This window comes from Schistocerca nitens, chromosome 1 (genome assembly GCF_023898315.1).
Source record: "Schistocerca nitens isolate TAMUIC-IGC-003100 chromosome 1, iqSchNite1.1, whole genome shotgun sequence".
In the NCBI taxonomy this organism is placed as follows: Eukaryota; Metazoa; Arthropoda; class Insecta; order Orthoptera; family Acrididae; genus Schistocerca; species Schistocerca nitens.
In genome coordinates this window covers 1236635954-1236657293 of record NC_064614.1, presented here as the reverse complement: position 1 = coordinate 1236657293, position 21340 = coordinate 1236635954, and the positions used below count along the sequence as shown (strand labels likewise).

At 42.6% G+C, this 21340-nt stretch overlaps 1 protein-coding gene across 1 annotated transcript; it reads left to right on the top strand.

The window, feature by feature from the left end:
• Window positions 1–6177: 6177 nt before the first annotated feature.
• LOC126233778 (uncharacterized) lies at window positions 6178–6624 on the top strand. Its single transcript, XM_049942884.1, has one exon. It carries the CDS (start codon window positions 6178–6180, stop codon window positions 6622–6624), a length of 447 nt encoding a protein of 148 aa, XP_049798841.1.
• The last annotated feature ends 14716 nt before the right edge of the window (window positions 6625–21340 follow it).

Below are 21340 nucleotides of genomic sequence, written 5' to 3'. Positions count from 1 at the left end.
TACAGTACATACTGACGAAACCAAAATGAGCTCTAACATGGAAATTAAGCGTTTCCGGACACATGTCCACATAACATCTTTTCTTTATTTGTATTTGAGGAATGTTTCCTGAAAGTTTGGCCGTACCTTTTTGTAAAATTTCTGTATGTAAGAAGCCTTAAAGGATGAATACACATTTTGCTTTGTCTAATAAGAAGAAGCAGAAAGTGCAGATTGAAGAAGAAAGAGAATATGAGGCTTTATACATTAATTGCTTGGGATTTTTCATATTGTGCTGCACGTAATGTTCCATCAGAACAGATAGCTCATGATCATACTCATATCCATATATGTATCAAAGACCTATAAAAAATTTGGTCATCTTTACGGGATGAATGCCATATTTCATGAGAGACATGTTTCATAGATATTATATGCAGGAACAAACGTATATTACTTACAGTAAGGGATGAAGCCAATATTAAACTTTAGGAATCTGTAATCACTGCTGTCCCTAAAGCATCACGTGCATTGTCATCTGAACAGTATATGATTCTGAAGGCTATAGACGTGCTAAGATTCTCTGATATAGCAGCAGCTGAACTGTAAGGTCTCTCTGACATTGCAAATGACTAAAGCTCTCTTCCCAACATCTGAACTGTTGAGTCTCAAGGTATATGTGAATGATGGAATAAAACATATTATAACTTGTAAATAAAAAATATTATTTATTATTGTACTTATTTATGGTACAGCTTCTATACATTGTTAATTTATTAGATTGGTGTGTAAGTTCATAGGGTTTTTGTTTTGCATGTTGGTATTCTGGTAGCTATGGTTATGTTTATCGATGTCATTTCTTATTTGTAGTTTACTGTTGTCACTGGAGTTAATATATTGTCATTTTGTCATTTGGAGATAGTGAGTGGAGCTTTTACGCTAGAATACGGATTGCCAAGTGGAGAAATGGGAGCATTACCGAAATGTTATTCTGTTTGAGTTCAGTAGAGGGGTGGCAGCAGTGGAGGCGTCCAGAAACACTAATGCCTTGTAAGGGGATAATGTCAATGGACAGAGCATGGCGAGAAAATGTTTTTCTCGCTTTAAGGAGGATCGTTTTGACTTTACCGACTCTGCACGTTCAGGAATATATTTCAGGTTTGGTGAAGAGCGTTTAAACGCATAATCCACAGTGATCGACGTCAATGAACTCGAGAACTGGCAAATGTGATGAACTGTGATCTTTCCACAATAGAGCAACATTTGCAAGAAATGGGGAAGGTTAAAAAATCGGGTATGCTGTAAGCAAAATCTGGTAATTCACCAGTAAACAGTGTTTAAATACAGGTGTTAAAGCTATTAAAAATAAAACTGAATAAAAACTCCAATAGTCTGCTGTAGCTGTATGTATTTAAGTCGATTATTGACCCATACGACCGGTTTCGCAACTTTTAAGTCGCATCTTCTGGTGCTTATAAATGTTAAGTCACATGGTACAGGAAGTAGTTACAGAAAGTCCAGAATAACATTTAGCGTGGCTAGACAGTGGCTAAACAAAGTTCTCAGTCCTCCTCAACTGACCAAAAATCCATCATCAACTAATTGAAAGAATCATCATCAATGATGAATGTCATGTTTGTGTTAAATCACGAACTGTCATCAATTTAACGATTAAAATATGTTCTTGTCGACCCATGTCATGCAACACACAATGCCCCTCATAGATATTATCCAAGAAAGTGATAGGTCCAAAAGCAAACATGCTCATGTGTATTTGTCACAAACACTGCAGCGAACAACATAATTACGAGTGTCCCATCTGTTGTCGAAGCGTGGTGTGGCTGCTGTCCGTTTACTGAGATAGTGATGGAAACTGTACCAAGGCGAGGAACACAGAAGGTAAGAAAAGTGCAGCGCTAGTGCTCTGCTCCGGAATTGCGGTCGGCTCTCTGTATGGCAAAAAATTAAACTGGGATAGTAGTAATATAATAACGCTACTAAGATGAGCTACTAATTTCTGAACCAGTAAAACAGTGTATACTTTAATCGAATTGGTTTGCCTCCAAGTGGACTGGCAGTGGGAGTAAACATGAATATTAACATAAAAAAGCTGTAATAAGCTAATCATCTAGTTAGATGCTGAGACTTCAAACTTCAAAAAATTCAAATAGTCAAAATTGGCCAATAAAGCTTGAACCCTTTACTCCATAAGAGGGAATGTGGTGGTAGTTCTTGTTATCCTGCCTAACAAGTTGTAAAGTGACAGAAAATGTGGAGTGATATTGGAAGAACTTGTCTTGTTCAATACTTCCTTCCTAATATTATAATAAAATTTATATCGTATCGATTAGCAAGTGCAATACTTTGTTTAACCTGGTACTCCTGGTCGAAAGTCTGGGGGTTTAAGGGAACCTGATGGAGGTGGTAGAGAAGCGAACGAAAGGCAGCCTTTTGATATTTCATGGGATTACTGGAAGAACGATGGAGCATGGTGTCAGTGGTTGACTGTTTCTGGTAAATATCAAAAACAAAAGTACTCTTACTTAATGTGATTAAGAGGTCAAGGTAAGGGAGTGTCAAATTAACACTGTATTTGATTGTATATTGAATACCAGAGTGCTGCGAATTCAGGTGGTCCATTAGGAGACTGTAAAACTCATTGGGGCCTTTATATAGTAAGAGAAACATCATCAATATAACGAAACCAACCAAGGATTTCTACATCTGCTCGCCTGATTCGTGAACTACACCAATGATTCATACCCTGTACCTCTACTGGTGACGAGAAATGGTGTCTTTGTGCTAATATAACGAAAAGAAAGGAATCCAAACAAAGCAGCTACTCCTTGTACATAGATGTGTGTGCATCCACAAAATTTAATGTTAAGCATCTGATGGAACAGCGGTGATCTAATGTACTATAAATTGCTCCACCAAGGTGTAGCCATCTCTGCTGACATTTATTGTCAACAACTGAGACATCTCACAGACACAATGCAAGAACAACGACCAATAAGGCTGCGTGAAGTGATGCTACTCCACGATAAGGCCTGTTGGCATTCTGCTAGACTGACATACTATACTACACACATCAAAAAATTTTTTACATCACCCCGGTTCCCAGAACACCTGAACATAGACGTTGACTGTGGATGTTGTATCACAGACACAGTCCCTTTGACTGTTCAGAGATGTCACTAAACCCACCCAAATATGTAAACAATCGTGCATGAGCAGCGCTTATTAGGAGGAGGGGGTCCGACAGTCGATCAGTTACAGTCATTGCACCAGGGAAGAGGTATATGGCTCATGTTGCCTGTAGTTCAACCATGGCTAGAAGGTCAATACCACGGTTCGATAGCGTCCGCATTGTTGGCTTGTGCCAGGAAGGGCTTTCAACAAGGGAAGTGTCCGGGTGTCTCGGAGTGAACCAAAGCGATGTTTCTCGGATATGAAGGAGATGCAGAGAGACAAGAACTGTCGATGACATGCTTCGCTCAGGCCGCCCAAGGGCTACTACTGCACTGGATGACCGCTACCTACGGATTATGACTCAGAGGCACCCTGACAGCAGCGCCACCACGTTGAATAATGCTGTTTGTGCAGCCACAGGGCGTCGTGTTACAACTCAAACTGTGCACAATAGGCTGCATAATGTGCAACTTCACTCCCGACATCTATGGCGAGGTCCAACTTTGCAACCACGACACCATGCAGCGCGGTAGAGATGGGCCCAGCAAGGTGCCGAATGGACCACTCAGGATTGGCATCACGTGCCCTTCACCAATGAGTGTCGCATATGCCTTCAACCAGACAATCGTCGGAGACGTGTTTGGAGACAACCTGGTCAGTCTGAACGTCTTAGACACACTGTCCAGCGAGTGAAGCAAGGTGGAGGTTTCCTGCTGTTTTGGGGTGGCATTATGTGGGGACGACGTGGTCATGGAAGGCGCCATATCTGCTGTACGATACCGCGAATGCCATCCTCTAACCGACAGTGAAACCATATCAGTGAGGCATTCGTCTTCATGGACGACAATTCGCGCCACCATCGTGCACATCTTGTGAATGAATTTCTTCAGGATAACGACATAGCTCGACTAGAGTGGCCAGCATGTACTCCAGACATGAATCCTATCGATCATGTCTAGGATAGATTGAAAAGGGCTGTTTATAGACAATGTGACCCGCTAACCACTCTGAGGGATCTACGCCGAATCGCTGTTGAGGAGTGGGACAATCTGGACCAACAAAGCCTCGATGAACTTGTGGATAGTATACCACAACGAATACAGGCATGCATCAATGCAAATGGACGTGCTACTGGGTATTAGAGATACCGGTGTGTACAGCAATCTGGACCACCATCTCTGAAGGTCTCGCAGTATGGTGGTACAACATGCAATGTGTAGTTTCCCTGAGCAATAAAAAGGGCGGAAATGATGTTTGTATGCACATCAAAAAAGTTTTGCATCACCTCGGTTTCGAGAGTTCTGGAACCTGTACAGAAAATTGGAATAGAGATCAACATAAAGGAGATGAGTTGGGAAGTATTTCTTCACCTACCTTATCCACATAATCTTGCGCCCTCAGATTTTCACCTTTTGTGCTCGCTAACGAACAACCTTCAAGGAACTTCCTTCCCAGATGAAAATGCGGTCTGAACATGGCTCAACGAGTTCTTCACCTCAAAAGTATGTGATTTCCACAGTCACAGAATCGAAAAGTTATCCCAGTGTTGGCAGACTGTTGTAAATAGTATAGGAAAATATATTATTGATGACTAAAGTGTCTGTTACGTGTATCTTTTGTGTTTATTGAAATTATCGAAAAACATTATGAAATAATGCACAAACACATACATTTGGTACTTTGTGAACTGTGGCAAGTAAAACACCATCGCTAAAGAAACATTGTCATTTTCTTTTTTCTGCATCAACGCAATTCATTGCTCTACAGTACTTTACAGATAACTGTTTTCTATGCTCTATTATATTCAGTCTCGCAATCCAGTTAGAGTGTTATTAAACTCCACTTGCAAGGAATTTTTGTTTATGGGGGTAATACTAGCAGACTTCAGTATAGCATACATACACACACACACACCTATTCACACATTTAACTCCTCATCCTAAACGTAAACTTCATGTTCCAGTAGATACATGACAATATCATCAAATAATGGATTAACAAACAATTGCCATAGACAGAGTCTCTCCATGGCGATCCATGTTGCATTTTACAGATTATGCAGCTTCATGACACTTGAACACTTTGAATATATACACTGTGCTGCATCTTGAGATGTTAACTTCATTCTATCATCACCAAATATGTCAACAATGGATACACTATTGCTGCCAAAGATATTGATGTCTCTAGGGAATGGAGTGTTCTCAGTTGTCGATATATTTCAGCTTGCTGCACAGTTGATCCCATTCCATATCACACAAATGCATCTTTGTATCCATTTGGACATTTCCATTTGAAGTCTATGTCAGGTGCCAAACCAACATTAACACGCTTTGATCCATTAGTGGTCAGTTGAAAAGTAGTACTGAACGACAACAGTCTGTGACGACTTAGCTGAGACTCGACAAGTGGTGCAATATTAAATGCAAAGAATGATGTTGTTCGATATAAGGTTTGACTGGTGGCAAGAGGTTATACTCAACGTTTTGGAGTAGATTATGTCGACATATTTAGCCCTGTTGTAAGATTTGAGACCATTAGATGCCTTTTTAGTGTTCAATTCAACATGATATGTGTATAGGCAATTTGATGTGAGGACAGCATTTCTCACTGGTATTTTGAAGAAAGAAATTTACATGGGTCAACGAGAGGGATTTGATGATGGTATAGGATGGGTGTGTAAGTTACTGAAGAGTCTATATGGTTTAAAGCAAGCCTCAAAATGCTGGTATGAATGTCTTGTTTGGTTCATTACTGAATGTAACTTACAGGAGAGCAGTTCAGATCCATGTATGTTTTATGGTGAAAACCTGGTATTGTTGTTTTATGTTGTTGATGGATTGGCTATGGGCTCTACTGATGCCACAGCTAAGTTCATTGAACAGTTGGGTAAATGTTTTCAAATCAGTGTAGAAAAAGTTGATTACTTTACAAATCAAGAGGTGTGACAACTGTATTCAAATAAATCAATCTGCATACATGAAGATGATTTTGGAGAAATACGATATGATGGATGCAAAATCATTGTCTTTACCCATTGAACCAGGATGGACACCAGGTGAGTCACCTCCTTTTAATAATACTGGACTGTATCGAGAAATGGTTGGAAGTTTGATGCATTTAACACAAGGCACAAGACCAGATTTATCATATGCTGTTAATGTTGCCTCAAGAGTTCAAGACTCACCAACTCAGGAGCACTTTGCATTACTCAAACGAATATTTAGTTATCTTAAATCAACAATTACAGATGGCATTAAGTTTACGAAGCCTATAGCAAGGCTGACCATGGTGGGGACAGAGGCACTAGACGTTCAACAAGTGGCATCCTGCTCAAGTTCCATGGTGGGTCAGTTGTGTGGAAAAGTAAATTACAGCAATGTGTTGCTCTTTCTTCAATGGAGGCAGAATATGGGGCTGCAAGTGAAGCTTGTAAATCACTTGTATGATTAGACCGATTTCTGAAAGAAATTGGAACTGTTGTTGAGTCATCAGTTCCTAATTTACAAATTTATAACCAAAGTGCTATCAAATTTATTAATGGACCAAAGTTTTATGAACGATCAAAACACATACAGACAAGCTATCATTACATTCATGAACTGGCTAGGAAGATTGAAGTGAATTACATACCAACAGGCAGCAGACATCCTGACAAAAGGGATACCATTTACAAAGTTACAAATTATGAAGGAACTTGTTGGTGTAGTATCTACTTAATCATATATATATAACATTGCGGGAGAGTGTGAAAATATTAATGTTTCAATTTTGTTATATGTATGTATAGTTTATATTATTTGAATTTTGTCTGTCATATGTCTCATAAATTCTTTGGTTCATTGTTGGTGTAGTTATTATGATCTCTAGCTATGTTTTGAAATGCGTAGTTCGTGTTTTCATATCATATTATCGTACTGTGTGATGCTTTATAAATGATTCGTTTCTAAAACGGCATTTGATGATTTGTCAACAATTCTAAACTTAGAACTATGCAATTTGGAACCTGCAGGGTGACATCACTGAAATACTGTTAGCCTGCTCAGTTCTTTACTGTGTTGGAATATTGCATGAGAATAACATATTAGTAATTCATAGCGGAGACTTCACTCTTGGTAGGTAGTGATCTAGGATGCTACAGGTAATAAGTGGGTAGAAATCTGCTGGAAATCTTAGATGTCCTATGTACAATATAAAACACTCGTAATTTACATAAGGAATCATCTAAAATGTGGTAGTAGCCTTGACAGTAGATCGTATTCTATTTATAGGGAGTATTGTAGGATATTAACATTTCGTCTGTATCGGTATCAAAGTTCCATCACACCAACACATGTCTACAGCGAAAATCGGTTTTAGATTAAAAAAATTATATTGCCGCCATTCAAATTAGTGTGTGGATCGCTATGCTACAGATGAATGAGAATTCTGCAGTTAGTTGGGTACTACTGTAATCTGAATTCGTCTCAGAGCCTTGTGTTTGAATTGCATCTACTACTACAAATGATAGTATGGTACTATACCAGCTGAGCCACAGCGACCCACAGATCTATACGAGCTATTGTAGCACATTTTCCTGGACAAACACCTTGAGAGTTCATCAGAAATGGGAGATGTATGTTTTTGAGGTGTTACAGACATAGATGCTGCTTCTGCTAAACTTTAAACTTTAGAAAGACGATTATGCATACTGTGGAAACCTGCATACAATACACTGTGGAGAATTTCTTATATCAGCGCTAGTTGACCCCTTTGCTATTCCATCTGTATGTGGAGAAATGCGGGAATGAACATGTCCTCTGTCATGTAACTTTAAGTGTGTGGTGAACCTGTATGATGTGCACTCTACAATATGAACCGCTATGAAGGGACTGCCTACAGCAGACATATCTTTACTGCTCTTCAATTGTGTTGTCAAGGACTTGTTGGAACGCAAAGTTAGCATTGCTTACTTCAGATTGGTGTTAAATACATAAATACAGGGAGTGCTGTGGTCTAGCATCTGGCACTGCTGACTATTTTTGTGTGTAATTTTATTTATAAGAAGGGCAGGGCCCACCACCAGGAGGATGAATGTGCACCTCTTGATATTCTCGACATTTACATTGAGAGAGAGAAGAGGTTTGGCTCCTTCTGCTATTCCATATGCATATGAAGCAATAGGGGAGCGAATATGTGTCTCTGTCAAGCAACTTGAAGCATTCAATTGTGGTGAACCTGTGTGAACTGTACTCTGCAATATGGATCGCTATGGAGAGCAGCATAGTGAATGCATTATTGTAGCCAAGATAGACACGAAACCCACGCCTACCACAGTAGTACAAGTTTATTTGCCAACTAGCTCTGCAGATGATGAAGAGATTGAAGAAATGTTTGATGCGATAAAACAAATTATTCAGATGGTTTAGCGAGACGAAAATGTAATAGTCATGGGGAACTGAAATTCAATAGTAAGGAAAGGAAGCGAAGGAATAGTAGTAGCTGAATAGGGACTGGGGTAAGGAACGAAAGAGGAAGCCGCCTGGTAGAATTTTGTGCAGAGGATAACTTAATCGTAACCAACACTTTGTTTAAGAATCATGAAAGAAGTCTGTATATGTGGAAGAGGCCTGGAGACACTGGAAGATTTCAGGTGGTTTATTTAATGGCAAGACAGAGATTTAGCAACCAGGTTTTTAATTGTAAGACGTTTTTAGGGGCAAATGTGGACTCTGACCACAATTTATTGGTTATGAATTGTAGATTAAACCTGAAGTCACTGCAAAAAGGTGGGAATATAAGGAGATGGGACCGGGATAAACTGAAAGAGCCAGAGTCTGTGGAAAGTTTCAGAGAGAGCATTACGGAACGGTTGACAGGAAGAGGGGAAAGAGATACAGTGGAAGAAGAATGGGTAGCTTTGAAAGATGAAATAGTGAAGGCAGCAGATGATGAAGTAGGTAGAAATATGAAGGCTAATGGGAAACCAAGGGTAACATAAGAGATATTGAATATATTTGATGAATGAAGAAAATATAAAAATGCAGTAAATGAAACAGGTGAAAAGCAATACAAACGTCTCAAGAATGAGATTGACAGGAAGTGCAAAATGCCTAAGCAGGGATGGCTTGAGGACAAATGTAATGATGTATCACTACGGGTAAGATAGATACGGCCTACAGGAAAATTAGAGACCTGTGGAGAAAAGACAAGCACTTTATGAACATCAAGAGCACAGATGGAAAACCAGTCCTAAGCAAAGAAGGGAAAGCAGAAAGATGGAAGGAGTATACAGAGGGCCTATACAAGGGCGATTTATTTGACGACAATATTATGGAAATGGAAGAGGATGTAGATGAAGATGAAATTGGAGTTATGATGCGGCATGAAGGATTCGACGGAGCACTGAAAGACCTAAGTCAAAAAAAGGCCCTGGGAGTAGATAACATTCCAATAGAACTACTGATAGCCTTCGTAGAAAAAATGGTTCAAATGGCTCTGAGCACTATGGGACTTAACATCTATGGTCATCAGTCCCCTAGAACTTAGAACTACTTAAACCTAACTAACCTAAGGACATCACACAACACCCAGCCATCACGATGCAGAGAAAATCCCTGACCCCGCCGGGAATCGAACCTGGGAACCCGGGCGTGGGAAACGAGAACGCTACCGCACGACCACGAGATGCGGGCGCTTTGGTAGAGCCAGCCATGACAAAACTCTACTGTCTGTTGAGCAAGATGTATGAGACAGTTGAAGTACCCTCAGATTTCAGAAGAATATAATAATTCCAGTCCCAAAGAACGCAGGTGTCGACAAATGTGAAAGTTGCCAAACCATCAGTTTAATAAGTCATGGTTGCAAAATAGTAACACAAATATTTTACAGATGAATTGAAAAACTGGTAGAAACTAACCTCAGGGAAGATCAGTTTGGATTCCTCAGAAATGTTGGAAAACATGAGGCAATACTGACCCTACGACTTATCTTAGAAGATATGTTAAGAAAAGGCAAACCTACGTTTCTAGCATTTGTAGACGCAGAGAAAGCTTTTGACAATGTTGACTGTATTACTCTCTTTCAAATTCTGAAAGTGGCAGGGTAAAATACAGGGAGTGAAAAGCTATTTACAATTTGTGCAGAATGTTGTGTCTAGACAAGACAGCCTAGACACAACGAGAGGAAGCCGAAAGGCACGCGCTTAAACTCACGCAGGCTGGCGTGAGGTCTGAAACAGGATACGTAATGAATGCTATAAAGAAAAGTACGTAGCTTCTGTAATACTTAACTTTAATCCACATTTGTAGAACATCGCTCTTGATGATACATTAATAGAATCTCAATATCAATTGAATACGGCGCCTTGTTAGGTCGTAGCAAATGTAGCTGAAGGCTATGCTAACTATTGTCTCGGCAAATGAGAGCGTATTTGTCAGTAATGCATCTCAGGCAAAGTCGGCTGTACAACTGGGGCGAGTGCCAGGACATCTCTCTAGACCTGCCGTGTGGTGGCGCTCGGTCTGCAATTACGGACAGTGGCGACACGCGGGTCCGGCGTATACTAATGGACCGCGGCCGATTTAAAGGCTACCACCTAGCAAGTGTGGTGTCTGGCGGTGACACCACATTTCTCCCCCGCAAATCGGCGAACGGTTATGTTATAAGGCTTCCGCCCGCCGTGGGGAGGACCCCATGTTGACGTATGCGACGAGGTGGGGAGCCTAACAACAGGCGAGGCCGTGCCACCCGCACCCGGCCATTCGGTCCGAGGGGAGCTAGGAAACGCCTGAAAAGCTAGTCCAGGGTGCACGCCAACATGCGGTGTATGCGCCCTTAGAGAGACAGGAGGGGCCGAAGGGTCGACATCTGGTCCGGAGCGGGCAAGAGGTCCATGTCGGCAGACAGCTGGTCACGGGAAGCGATCGGCGGCGCGTGACCCAAGGAGGCGCCCGGCGGCTGCAGCGAAGCGTCCACCGCGGGCGGCGCCGGCGGGAGAACAGGCGGCGGCGGCGGCGGCGGCGCGTCGCCATGGGGCAAAATGGAAGGCATCGTCGGTAACACCTGGGAAGAGGCGAGCCAGTAGATGGGTCCCCAGGGCGCTGACCAGACGGCACCGTCGCTGAAAGCAGACGGGGGGCGGCAGAACCCGTGCGACGACAGAGGCCCCCAAAACCAGATACATAGCGCGGCCGAGGCAGCGAAGAAGGCTCCCTGCGAGCCAACGCCGTGAACCTCGATAGTTGCGATAGTATACAACGTTGCCTGGAGCAAAAGCAGGTGGCTGCCGCTGCACAGGAACCTGATGCGGCGGATGTAGCAAAGACATCAAGGTTCGATGAGGACGACCGTAGAGCAACTCAGCCGGCGAGCGACCATCTCGGGGCTGAGAGCGATACGAAGACAAAAAGAGCAACAACGCGTCCTCCCGAGAATGCGACTCTTTCAACTTCAACATCTGTGACTTGAAAGTCCGGACCAATCGTTCAGCGGCACCGTTTGACTGAGGCGAAAACGGCGCGGATGTCAGATGTTGAATACCATTGGCCTTTCAGAATGACTGAAATTCTGCGGACATGAACTGTGGGCCATTGTCGGAAACAATAGTCTGTGGAAGACCTTCAATGCAAAAGATAGCGGATAACGCTTGGATGGTGGCAGATGACGTCGTGGAAGACATCCTGACAACAAAAGGAAAATTACTGAAGGAATCGACCAGAACCAACCATCGAGCATTCCAAAATGGACCAGCAAAATCTATGTGCAAGCGTTGCCAAGGGGAAGTGGCTTTCGGCCATGCAAAGAATTTCCGTGGCGGTGCGGAGTGTTGTTCGGCACACGCCATGCAAGAAGAGCACATATTCGTAATCGCAGCATCGATTCCAAAGCAAGTACAGTGCTGACGAGCAAGTTGTTTCGTGCGCACTATACCCCAATGTCCTTGGTGGAGAAGCCGTAAAACAGAGGACTGTAACGAACGTGGGACCACGACCCTGGACTGATCATTATCAGAACGCAACAGCAAAACACCACGTCGTACAAAAAGTCTCTCCTTGTGAGCAAAAAATCGGCGAACCAACGGATCCTCGATCCGAGACTGTGACAAGGGCCATTGCGTAGCAACAAAACGCAAAACGGTAGCAAGGACGGGGTCAGCAGCTGTGGCTGTAGCTACACGACGAAAATCAATCGGAAACGATTCAACCACGTCATCGGTTTCCGAATCAATGAACATGCAAGCAAGTTTGGAAGAATCGAATACTCTATCCTCAGCAACAGGGAAACGGGACAACGCATCAGAGTTGCCGTGCTTAGCAGTGGACCAATACAATATATCGTAGCGGTACTGCGAGAGGAAAATTGACCAGCGAATGAATTTCTGCGCTGTACGCGGAGGTACAGGCTTGTTCGGATGAAAAAGCGATGTCAAAGGTTTGTGGTCTGTGATGATGGTAAAGTGACGACCATACAAGAAATCATGGAACTTAGTAACACCAAATACGAGAGCCAAAGCTTCTTTCTCGATCTGTGAATAATGTCTTTGCGCAGACGAGAGCAATTTTGACGCAAAGGCAATAGGGCGATCATGCGATCCATCTTTGTGCGCAAGCACAGCACCGATCCCGAAATCCGATGGATCAACAAAAGGGGTTTCTGGGGATCGAATGGCGTAAGGCAAGTAGTTGAAAGCAACGCCGATTTCAACTGGTGAAAGGCGCGTTCGCATTCCGTCGTCCAGACGAACGGAACACCTTTACGGCGTAAGCGATGAAGCGGAGCTGAAATGGAAGAGGCATGTGGGATATATTTATGATAATAGTTAATTTTTCCCAGCACACTCTGTAGCTGCTTCAAATTCTGCGGCGAAGGCAAGTCTTGTATGGCACGGAGGTGCTCTGGACTCGGATGGATGCCTTGTGCATTGATTACATGTCCCAAATATGGTAAGTCACGAGCAAAAAACACACATTTGTCCTTCCGCAAGCGAAGACCATTTTGTCGCAAGACCTGAAATAATGTCCTGAGATTGGCTAAATGTTCTTCTTCCGTCTTTCCGGAGATCACAATATCGTCCAGATAGTTGGCTGCAGTAGGGACCGAGGCACAAACAGTTTGTAGATATTGCTGAAACAAGGCAGGGGCGGATGCACACCCGAATGGCAGTCTTTTGAATCGGTACAAACCCAGATGCAAGTATGCATCTGCTAGGTCCAACTTCGAAAAATATGTACCCGGGCACAGTTTGTCAAAAAGATCTTCCGGGCGGGGTAAAGGAAAAGTTGCAATCACTAGTTGTGGATTCACTGTTGCCTTGAAGTCCACACAAAGTCTCAATTTTCCGAAAGGTTTTGGCAAAATTACTAAGGGTGAGGCCCAGAGAGAAGCCTGCACACGTTCAATCACACCTTGTGATTCCAAATCATTTAATGTTCTTGCGACCTCATCACGCAATGCGTGGGGAACATTGAGCGCTCGGAAAAATTTCGGTTGCGCGTTTACTTTCAGTTCCAAATGTGCTTTATAGTTCGTAGCGCAACCAAGGCCCAGTGCAAAAACGTCTGCAATTCTTCACATAGACGAGAAACACTGACTGCAGGCACAGTCTGGTTCACTGATAGGACCTGATTGACTATAGACAAGTTAAACAATTGAAATAAATCTAAACCAAACAAGTTCACAGCAGAAGAAGAACGAAGGACGTAAAAAGACACAAGGTTTGTTTGTCCCTTGTATGTTGCAAGAAGGCTGCACTGTCCTAACACAGGGATATTCTGACCTGAATACGTAGTTAGCTTAACATTGGCGGCACGCAAGGGAGGTGTGCCCAGTTGTATGTACGTGTCTTTATTGATCAATGAAACTGCAGCTCCGGTATCGAGCTGGAATGGTATCTCGTGGCCAAGAATGTCCAAGTCCACAAAAAGTTTATTGTCCTGCTGACGACAAGAGCGACTGTCTCGTGCAACGTGAACAGACACTGGTACATAATCACTTGCTAATTGACGTGATTTCCGGCGACGTCGACGCACACTTTTTGCGGGACGAACACAGTCACTGTTAGAGAGAGTGGCACTGGGCGGAGTGGAATTAACTACATGAATGTCCATGGGCGAAGGTTCACGAGCCCGAGTATTCCTGGTTCGATTACGATTCCAGCGCGAAGCAAAGGGCCTGGAATGGTTGTTAGTGTCCGATCTGAGCTTTTTCTGGCAAACACTCTGAACATGTCCTATTTTATTACAGAAAAAGCAAATAGCTTGGCGTGACGGGCAATTCTCACGCGAATGTCTAGTAGCATACCGCGGGCATGATTTCACTGCATTTGCGTGCTTGCTTGGGACACGTGGCTGCGCGGACGTGCGCGAGTGCTGTTTACCGTTCCGTGCAGCTCGCCCGGCGGGCCGGTTTACGTGACACACGGCTGGCGAAGTTTCAAATGATGCCTGAGCAAAGTCAAGTGTGTCTTGCCTATCCAATATGTCTATCACTTGTTGAAGGGAGGGATTGACTAGTTTCAAAATTTGCTCCCGTATACGAACATCAGAAACGTTCTGTGCAATTGCATCACGTACCATTGTATCTGAATAAGGGAGTCCATATTCACACTCAAAAGCACAATCCCTAGTAAGGCCTTGCAAAGTTGCAACCCACTCGCGATTAGTTTGACCGGCCGTACGTTTTGTATGAAAGGACGTATACCTTTTTGCAACTACATTGACTGATTCTTTGAAATATGCATCTAATGCCGACAAAATTGCGTCGTAGGACAGAGTTGCTACGTCGCGTCGGGGAAACAATTTCACTATCACACGGTACGTCGACACGCCGACGGCGGAAAGAAGAAAAGGCTGCCGCTCATTACCTTAAATTCTGTAGGCGGCGAGATGGAATCCAAATTGGCGTGACCACTCCGTCCAGCTTTCCATTGCCGCATCGAAATGACGAAACGGTGGTGCAACTGCGTGTTGTGGCTGCGGTAGCGGTGGAGCGGCGGCTGCCGCATCGGTTTGCATTGCACGTTGACCCTGGACGAGCTGTCCAAGGGCATCCAATAACGCCTGCGTCTGCTGATTCTGCAAGCGATAAAATTCGGACAGTACATCTGGAGATTGTGGCGAAGCCATGACACAAGTAAATTAGGGCAATACGAACGCGAAAGCCTCTTTGGAGACTCGTCGCCAAATATGTTGTGTCTAGACAAGACAGCCTAGACACAAAGAGAGGAAGCCGAAAGGCATGCGCTTAAACTCACGCAGGCTGGCGTGAGGTCTGAAACAGGATACGTAATGAATGCTATAAAGAAAAGTACGTAGCTTCTGGAATACTTAACTTTAATCCACATTTGTAGAACATCGCTCTTGATGATACATTAATAGAATCTCAATATCAATTGAATACGGCGCTTTGCTAGGTCGTAGCAAATGTAGCTGAAGGCTATGCTAACTATCGTCTCGGCAAATGAGAGCGTATTTGTCAGTAATCCATCTCAGGCAAAGTCGGCTGTACAACTGGGGCTTTTGACAATGTTGACTGTATTACTCTCTTTCAAATTCTGAAAGTGGCAGGGTAAAATACAGGGAGTGAAAAGCTATTTACAATTTGTGCAGAATGTTGTGTCTAGACAAGACAGCCTAGACACAATGAGAGGAAGCCGAAAGGCACGCGCTTAAACTCACGCAGGCTGGCGTGAGGTCTGAAACAGGATACGTAATGAATGTTATAAAGAAAAGTACGTAGCTTCTGTAATACTTAACTTTAATCCACATTTGTAGAACATCGCTCTTGATGATACATTAATAGAATCTCAATATCAATTGAATACGGCGCCTTGTTAGGTCGTAGCAAATGTAGCTGAAGGCTATGCTAACTATTGTCTCGGCAAATGAGAGCGTATTTGTCAGTAATGCATCTCAGGCAAAGTCGGCTGTACAACTGGGGCGAGTGCCAGGACATCTCTCTAGACCTGCCGTGTGGTGGCGCTCGGTCTGCAATTACGGACAGTGGCGACACGCGGGTCCGGCGTATACTAATGGACCGCGGCCGATTTAAAGGCTACCACCTAGCAAGTGTGGTGTCTGACGGTGACACCACACAGAAACCAGTTGGCAGTTATAGGAGTCAGGGGCATGAAAGGGAAGCAGTGATTGAAAAGTGAGGGAGACAGGGTTGTAGCTTATCCCAATGATATTCAATCTGTTTATGGAGCAGGCAGTAAAGGAAACAAAAGAAAAAATTGGAGTAGGAATTAAAATCCGTGGAGAAGAAATAAAAAATTTTAAGGCTTGCTGATGACATTGTAGTTCTGTCAGAGACAGCAAAGGACCTGGAAAAGAAATTGGATGGAATGGAAAGTGTCTTGAAAGGAGGATATAAGAAGAACATCAACAAAACCAAAACGAAGATCATGGAATGCAGTAAATCAGGTGATACTGAAGGAATTAGATTAGGAAATGGGACACTTAAGGTAGTGGACGGGTTTTGTTATCTGGGGAGAAAACTAAATGATGATGCCCGAAGTAGAGAGCATATAAAATGTAGACTAGCTCTGACAAGGAAAGCGTTTCTGAAGAAGAGAAATTTGTTAACATCAAGTACAGATTTAAGTGTCTGGAACTCTTTTCTGTAAGTATTTGTATGGAGTGTAGCCATGTCTGGAAGCGAAACATGGATGATGAATAGTTTAGACAAGAAGAGAATAGAAGCTTTCGAAATGTGGTGTTACAGGAGAATGCTGAAGATTAGATGGATAGATCACATAACTACTGAGGAGGTATTGAATAGAATTGGGGAGAAGAGAAATTTGTGGCACAACTTGACTAGAAGAAGGGATCGGTTGGCAGGACATGTTCTGAGGCATCAAGGTACCACCAATTTAGTATTGGAGGGCAGCATGGAGCGTAAAAATCATAGAGGGAGACCAAGAGATGAATACACTAAGCAGTTTCAGAAGGATGTGGGGTGCAGTAGATACTGGGAGATGAAGAAGCTTGTACAGGATAGAGTAGCATGAAGAGCTGCATCAAACCAGTCTCTGGACTGAAGACTACAACTACAACATGGAGAGGCTCAATCTATGGCGGATATATATTAACTGCTCTTCGATTATGCTGTCAAGTATGTGTTGGAACGTAAAGTGACTGACTTCTGGGTAGGGATAAATACAGGGAACTCTGTGGTCTGGTGTCTGACAGGAGCGACTGTTTTCCGTGTATATGTAATGGATAAGAAGGAAACTGACTATTACTCTCGTAAGATGATGCTGTTTCGTCACACACATTTAACATCACCGACGATCGTTCTTTATAGGGGATGTTGTGAACATACCATAACTTCCGAACGTAATCGGATGTGAATTTCTTAAATAGTTGACCTTATACACCTATGGAAACTTATAAATGATTTATGTCAGACTGAATCGAAGTTGTAGTTGATGTACAATGTAGTAGCTTCGTTCTCTTACAGTTTGCGATCATTGTCTTTGGAGCTCTGTAATCACATCGTCACCCTCAACACAGAGTAACGGTACTTAAGCGAGGTGTTTACATTAGATGCTGATTGCTCAGGTGTCTCAACCGTAAGTTCTTGAAAGTTTAGCACTAATGTTTCGCTGTGCCGCGAAATAAACGTACACACGCCTTTGAATTCCTTTGTAATCAGTGGAATCGAAACATTACATTCTCCCAGAGTCTTTCTGAACAGAGAGGTGAAATTAGGATCTTGTCAGCTCGTCAGACGACCCCGAAATTTTTTACGTATGCATCTGCCATATAAACCTTTCAAAAATATAGCCTGTCGTCAAACAGAAGTTCCACCTTCCGTCAAACGACTACATTCACGGGAACCTTTAAAATCCTGGGTCTCTGGTAGAGATGTGAATACCTCACAGTGATAATTCACTGGTTGGTACTGTCATATGTCAGAAATACACCCATTCTGCAGGTTCGGAGTTATAGTATAAATGAAAAATGTATTGCCTGAGGTATCATCGAGTTGGTGTACACAACCAAAGGTCTATAATATACGTCCTGTGCCTTTTCTGCAGACAGTATAACATCAACATGTATTCCATCCCTTTCGAGCTATCAAGAGTAGTTGATTTCACCATTGTGTAACACAGAATCGACGCTGTAATGTATACCTATATGCTATTCAAAAGCCATTCCCATTTTTCAAGAAATCACAGTAAATCTCATATGTTTTCTGACTTCTGTAGAAACGGTACCGCTTTTCTTGCGATATTTCGACGTCTGACTTAGAAATCAACGGAAACATCTAGTCCCACTCCCTGTCATACGATTGTGATCGTGGAAATCTTTTGCAGTTGCAGTTGGAAAGTTCTTTGATTTCATGAATTTCAGTTACACGCATTCGAGGACGGATTCTACGTTTGCGTGACAAATTCGAAATGTATGTGTGTGCCATCAGGAACATTCTCTTCTTATGTAGCGCAAAACCGACGTTGTGCTGTGTACCGGTGTACACAATTCGGTTAGCTGTTGTCAGTTACCAGTATGTGATAGACATCGGTATCGGATTGACGCCAACCACTCACCATTGTTGTTTGTGGGTCTTGCTCGCCAGCACGCCAAAGTGCATTAGTCATAATACATTTACAGAATGCTTCCACTTTCCCTGCGCATTCCCTGTTAGGTTTCTGACAGCGCTTCCCAGTTGTTGTAGTCATATTCCCTCCTTCAGATGAAACTAGCAACCTGTGGTGTGTCGCTAGGGTGTTCTGCAGTCATTTACCATTAGTTGCTGCAGCTATCTGATGGTGGCGGCATTTTATTTTTTCGTCTTGAAATATGATGTACAAGTATGGTGCAGACCATTACTCTCATAGAAAATATCATACTTTTCTGCCATACGTATTTGTCATGTTTTGATGGGTATGATTCACATTGTCAAAAAGAATAAGTGTGTTTCACTCTCGAATGTTCCTACTTCATGCCTTCTAAATTTCCATCCATTATGTATGTATGTGTGTGTGGGTTATAGATTATTGGTGTTACTCATTCGCTGTCCAGACATTCACCTCTCATTCTCTACTGAACAGACTTGGCTGGAGGATGTCTCTGGTACTTCTGAGTCCCATCATTACTCTCTCATTTCCTATTGAATAGGCTTGGCTGGAACAACTCCATAGTGGTTCTCAATCCCAGCATTTCACTCCTGTTCCCTGTTGAGTAGACTTTCCTGGAGCAACTGTCTCGACGTTCTCAGTAGTGACCAACCTGGCACATTCCCAATTGAGTAGACTTGGTTGGGGCAAGTATCTCTTCTGTTTCTTAACACCAAAATTCCCCTTATTTACACTGCTGTCGTCCTTTTCCTGTCACCTGAGTTAAAGTGCAAATATTTTCATCTTTCCCATCATTTTATCTTGAGACCCTAATGTGTTACTCAGTGCAGCAATTCCTGCAGCCCTATCTTCTGACACCCACAGTGGCTTTTAGTCGCCGTGGGCAGACCTTTTGGTCATAAGCTTTGTGATTGCAGAAAGGGGACTTCTTCCCAAGTGGATATTCGTTTGCTTAAACGAAGATGTATTGTTTCTATCCTACACCCTAGAGTCGTTTTCAGCATACCATATGCAGAATCAAAATTTTCTGGACAAAGGGTGTGGGTGCAGCGCTATTCTCCTTTTTCAGGTGAGATAGCTGAATCAACAGTATGCATGTGAGGCTTGTGTGCACACAACTGTCACCAGTGCAAGGTAGAGGAATTGCACTTAGGAGAAGCAGTAAGCAGGAACACTATAAGTAACCATATACCTCTGAGTGAGAGGCTTTCGCTCCCTCTGTTGTATAAAGATATGAAGTAGAAAGAACCAAACATAGATTTCGAAGAAGCAATGACCATTCACCCCTGAGTGAAAAGCAGCTTCGGAAAATGTTTCATAGTGCGGGACATGCACAAACATCCTTTGTCTCAGATGTGGTAGTGCCAATGTTGTGGAAGGTGACTTCTGACATCACAGATCCTATCCCATTATCTAAGGTCTGGGCCAGCATGCCAGGTTACCACATTGTTATAAGTAGCCTGAGATGTTTGAGTTGGATTTTAACATCTTACAGCTGCATCAGAATGTTCGAGTTCTCATCTTGTGTTTCAGATAGGCCATCTTGGGTTCTGGTGTCATTATTATGCTGGTGCTCATATCCCAGGTCAGCGAGCATGATAGTTCACCACTTTGAAGTTCCTGCCGAATCATACTTAGGATAACCGTCTACTCCCATAAGAAATACACTAGTGAAATTGGGCCATTTCTTTTAATTTCCCACCAAAATTTTAATTTCCAACATTTTATACATAGCACAATTGGTCTTTTCCAGAGAGAAGAGGACGGGGAAAATACATGTCACCAAAGACGTTATCGATTACACACACTGCACCAGAAATGGCTCTGTTATACTACTGCCAGCAAATATCAAATGAGACAAATTGTTTCGAATTACAATTAGCTCAGATCACTCTGAAGAGAAATGTACATATGATATAAATGACAGGAGGTGCCTTTGGCCAAGGCTATCCTAACTGTCTTTAATTTTCCGCAACATTTACAAAAAAAAAGAAAAATATGAAATGGTACAACCAGGATCAGAAAAACGAACTTCGACAATTCGGTCATTAATACTCTTAATGAGTAGCACAGGAAGTCTGTAATTTAATAATCATACTGCTTTCTCAGATTTTCATACAAACAAAAATACCATTGCTGCTAGCCAAGTACGATGCATTTTTGAGTTTGCTCCATAATCCTTAGAAGGTACTTGCTCTTTTTCACTGATTTACGTTCAGTTTGCGAGCAACAAGAAGCTGTTGAGGATGGACGAAAATATTTTGAGTCGTCTTGCAGTTTTATCTACATAAAAACGTTTACTATACTTGGACTAAAACTTTTCTTGTTGCCAGTGAACACAGAATCCATCGCTGTTTACAGTTTCTGGCGAAAAAATAAAGCTAGCATGAGCTATTTGCAGTTTGTCAAAGTCAATGTCAAGAGAAGGGGGAAATGTGGGGTCGACATAGCAGACGACGCCCTTGATCACAGACAAAGTTGCTGACGGTTATTCATTTTGCTTCAAATATGGGGGACGCACGGCCACTGTATGAAATTTAATTTCATGTGCCTTCACCTTATTGTGTACATTCACATGTGTTAAACAATGTCTTGGTATGTCTCCCT

What these genes read in the sequence shown, in the direction of transcription:
- LOC126233778 (XM_049942884.1), top strand. Translation starts at nt 6,178, where the DNA reads ATGATGGATGCAAAATCATTGTCTTTACCCATTGAACCAGGATGGACA.